The sequence below is a fragment of the Sinocyclocheilus anshuiensis genome, unplaced genomic scaffold, assembly GCF_001515605.1.
Source record: "Sinocyclocheilus anshuiensis isolate Anshui unplaced genomic scaffold, SAMN03320099.WGS_v1.1 scaffold618, whole genome shotgun sequence".
Lineage (NCBI taxonomy): Eukaryota > Metazoa > Chordata > Actinopteri > Cypriniformes > Cyprinidae > Sinocyclocheilus > Sinocyclocheilus anshuiensis.
The window spans coordinates 552,084-555,623 of NW_015547657.1; the positions used below are offsets into that span (position 1 = coordinate 552,084).

At 33.6% G+C, this 3,540-nt stretch overlaps 1 protein-coding gene across 1 annotated transcript in view; it reads right to left on the reverse strand.

Annotated features, from left to right (window-relative positions):
- Positions 1-1,650: 1,650 nt before the first annotated feature.
- The window catches only part of LOC107702189 (extracellular calcium-sensing receptor-like), a 5,272-nt gene continuing 3,382 nt past the window's right edge, over positions 1,651-3,540 (reverse strand). Inside the window, exons 5-6 of the mRNA XM_016504430.1 lie at positions 2,725-2,848; positions 1,651-2,564 (exon numbers count right to left, since the gene is read on the reverse strand). Coding sequence (XP_016359916.1) covers positions 1,651-2,564; positions 2,725-2,848 — 1,038 coding nt within the window. The remainder of the gene's footprint in view (positions 2,565-2,724; positions 2,849-3,540) is intronic.

Consider the following 3,540-nt stretch of genomic DNA (forward strand, 5'->3'; position numbering starts at 1 on the left):
AATGGGCATAATTAAGTGTGAAAATAACCGAAGAATATACAGTCAAAGCAAAAATTATACAGAGACCAGATATAAATTTTGATATTTTTTTTTACTAGTGGGTGCAGGACACTATAGTTAATTTATGTAAGTGAGGATAGCAAAATAAAGTAAACTGTGACAAATCATCCCCAAAAATTCTTCACACAGTGGACTACCAGTAAAACTGATACAAATTTGAGACCAAAAATGATTCAGACCGAGTCTGGGGAAAAAAAATGAAGTTCAGGTTTGCATGAACCTGGATGACAGCATGCCCAGGAGACTACAGGCTGTCATTAAGGCTAAGGGTTGCCCGACTAAGTATTGATAGTTGTGTAAATATTGTCATACTAACAGCTGTCTGAATAATTTTTGGTTGATTGTAATCCATTACATACCTTTCTATCAAAGTTATCTGACATTATCAAGCTGAATTTGTTCTGACACAGTTTAACTCTGAGTTCTTGTCATATTTTATTACCATTTTCTAAACTATAGCGAATAAACTGTGATAATGTGAGAAAAGTTGAAGGTGTCTGAATACATTTTGGTTTGACTGTATCTATTTGATAAATGAAGTTAACCAACTAACATTATACATTCTTTTTTTTTGTTTCTGTACCCAGTATTTAAAAAAATTTACAAATGCAATAAAAATATCAGTATCGGTACAAAAAAAAAATTATCGGTATCGGGCGATTACTGGAAAAAGTAGTATCGGTGCATCCCTACAGTATATATTTACAAAGTAAACTGTAAACAGAAATGCAAGGGTGAAAATGTATTTGCTTCTCAAAACACTGAGTTTTGATTTCTAAGATAACAAATTATGCATAAATGTTTCCACACATTATCATTGTGTATGGGCAATCAGTAAATAATGTGGCATTTAAATGGCCGTCAAACAAAAAAATGGTTAGTTTTGAATAATGTGTCTAATGTTGAGAACTGAGTTTAGTTTTCTGCAAAAAAAAAAAAAAAGTTTTTCAATTGCAAACTGATTGTAAAGCAGATAATGTGCTTGCAGACTTTGTCTGAAGGTTCGGTATATGGATGAATGGTTTCACTGAGTGTGCATAAAAAACAAATTTTAGTGTACAAGAAAAAAAAAACTGCAATGTCATTCATTGGCAGTTACCTTCATCTGTTCATTTAAATGGATGATACTCCTTTCCAGAATGTATCTAGCTACAGAAAAAAAAAAAACAATAATAAATATTTTGAATGCCATAGCATATAGACTGCAATTTCGGAATAATTTGAATGATTCTTGCAGTCAGCAGTCCTCTTAAATCAAAAACTACCTGGCACAAGTGTAGATCTAATGCAAGTTATGGCTTTATTTCCTTATGGTATCAATAAGACACTTTTCCAGTGGTTATAATGTACTGAACCAAAAATTACAAGTCATTCGTCCATCATTTCAGCAAATGATCTTCTTCAAAGAAAGGAAAGAAAGAAAGAAAGAAAGAAAACAAGCATCAAATAAACTCTCTGGTGCTTTACACATTACACAGCATTTCAAAGCAGCTTTATAGATTGGATTGTTATAAAACTGAACTGCTGTGAATCACTTTGTTTTTAGCACCTTTGTTAATTAAATATATTTTATGTATGTATTTTGAAGTCTTAATAGGGCTTTAATTGATATTTTCCCATCATATGTTGCTTTGTATTTTGCTCAGGCTTACACAGGATGATATAACATTTTGGTGCAAATATGCAGAATAGTAAGCCAAAGCTTGAGGCTAAAATGGCAAATATCTCCACAGCTACAGTAAATTTTCCAGGAGAACTTATATAATCTGGGATAAATGTGATCCATACAGCACAGAATATGAGCATACTGAATGTAATGAATTTAGCTTCATTGAAGTTATCAGGCAGCGTGTGAGCCAAAAAAGCCAAAATAAAGCACAAGACAGCCAATAGGCCAATATAACCCAGAACAGCAGAGAAACCTATAGTAGAACCCAGACTGCACTCAAGAATGATCTTTTCTTTATAATAATTCATATTTTTGTGAGGTAAAGGAGGAGATAATGTTAGCCAAAGCACACATATAAGAACTTGTATAACTGTAAAGGCAAGAGCACTGAGTCGTTGCTGTGCAGGCCCAAACCATTTCATGACATTACTTCCTGGAAGTGTAGCCTTGAAGGCCATTAACACAACTATTGTTTTCCCTAGAACACAGGAGATACAGAGGACAAAAGTGATCCCAAACACTGTGTGACACAACATACAGGACCACTCAGTGGGCCGACCGATGAAAGTAAGTGAACAGAGAAAACAAAGAGTCAATGAGAAAAGCAACAGAAAGCTCAGCTCTGAGTTGTTGGCTTTTACTATGGGGGTGTCTTTCTTGCTGTAAAACAGAATGGCCACCAACACGGTTAATCCTACTCCAAACAGTGAGAAAAAGACTAGCACTATACCCATAACTTCTGTGAATGACAGAAACTCTATAGCCTTAAAAACACAATTATTTTTCTCAGCATTAGACCAATATTCGCCTGGACACTGCTTGCAGTTAATTGAATCTGAAAAGGAAGTGGTGTTCACTATAGTTAGAGACAAAAGGGAAATTATTTAATTCAAAGAGTCTCTTGAAAAGAAACTGCATCCTTAAAAGCAAAAGGAAAACACAGAAAAAACACCTAACCAATTTTCTTTGGTACTTTGAGATGGTCTGAAGTTTACCTGTCTCATTACTGATTTCTCCTTCTGCACATGAAATACAGTCATAGCAGCAGACTGGTCTTCCTTTCTGTGTAGCCTTCCTAGTGCCTGGAGGACAGCTCTCACTGCACACAGAGTTTGGCTTCTACATGGACACAATACATCATACAGTTATTTGTAGTGGTTTATTTACCAAAACATTTGCTCAAAATAGTTGCTTTATCAATGTTCATTAAAAGGGAGACATATTTTCTGTCTTCACCTATGAACAGGAGAAGAGATTTGTGAAGTGGTAGAGGGCATTGTTTAGGTTTTCACATTATAATATATATATATATATATATATATATAAATATATATATATTTTTTTAGAAAGACATACACATACACTGAATAAGCATATAAGCCAAGTCAGAAAGTCAGCTTTATTTATAAAGCGCTTGTACAATATAGATACAATGTAAACAGAAATGGAAGGGGGTAAAAATAATTTATTTCTAAAAAAAACAACAACTGAGTTTTGATTACTAAGTGAACAAATGATGTATAAGTGTTTTCACACATGATCACTGTGTGTAGGTCATCAGTAAATGAGTGTGGCATTAAAATGGCAGTGTATCCCAAATTAAACAAAAGAGCAATTAGTTTCGAATGATGTGTGTAATGTAGAGAACTGTGTTTAGAGTTTTACAAAAAGTTTGTTTTACAATTTCAAACTGAGTTTAAAGCATGTAATGTGCTTATAGTTTTGCAGACATGGTCTAAAGATTAGGTATATGAGTGAATGGTTCCATATATATATTAGTGCTGTCAAACGATTAATCGTGATTAATCACA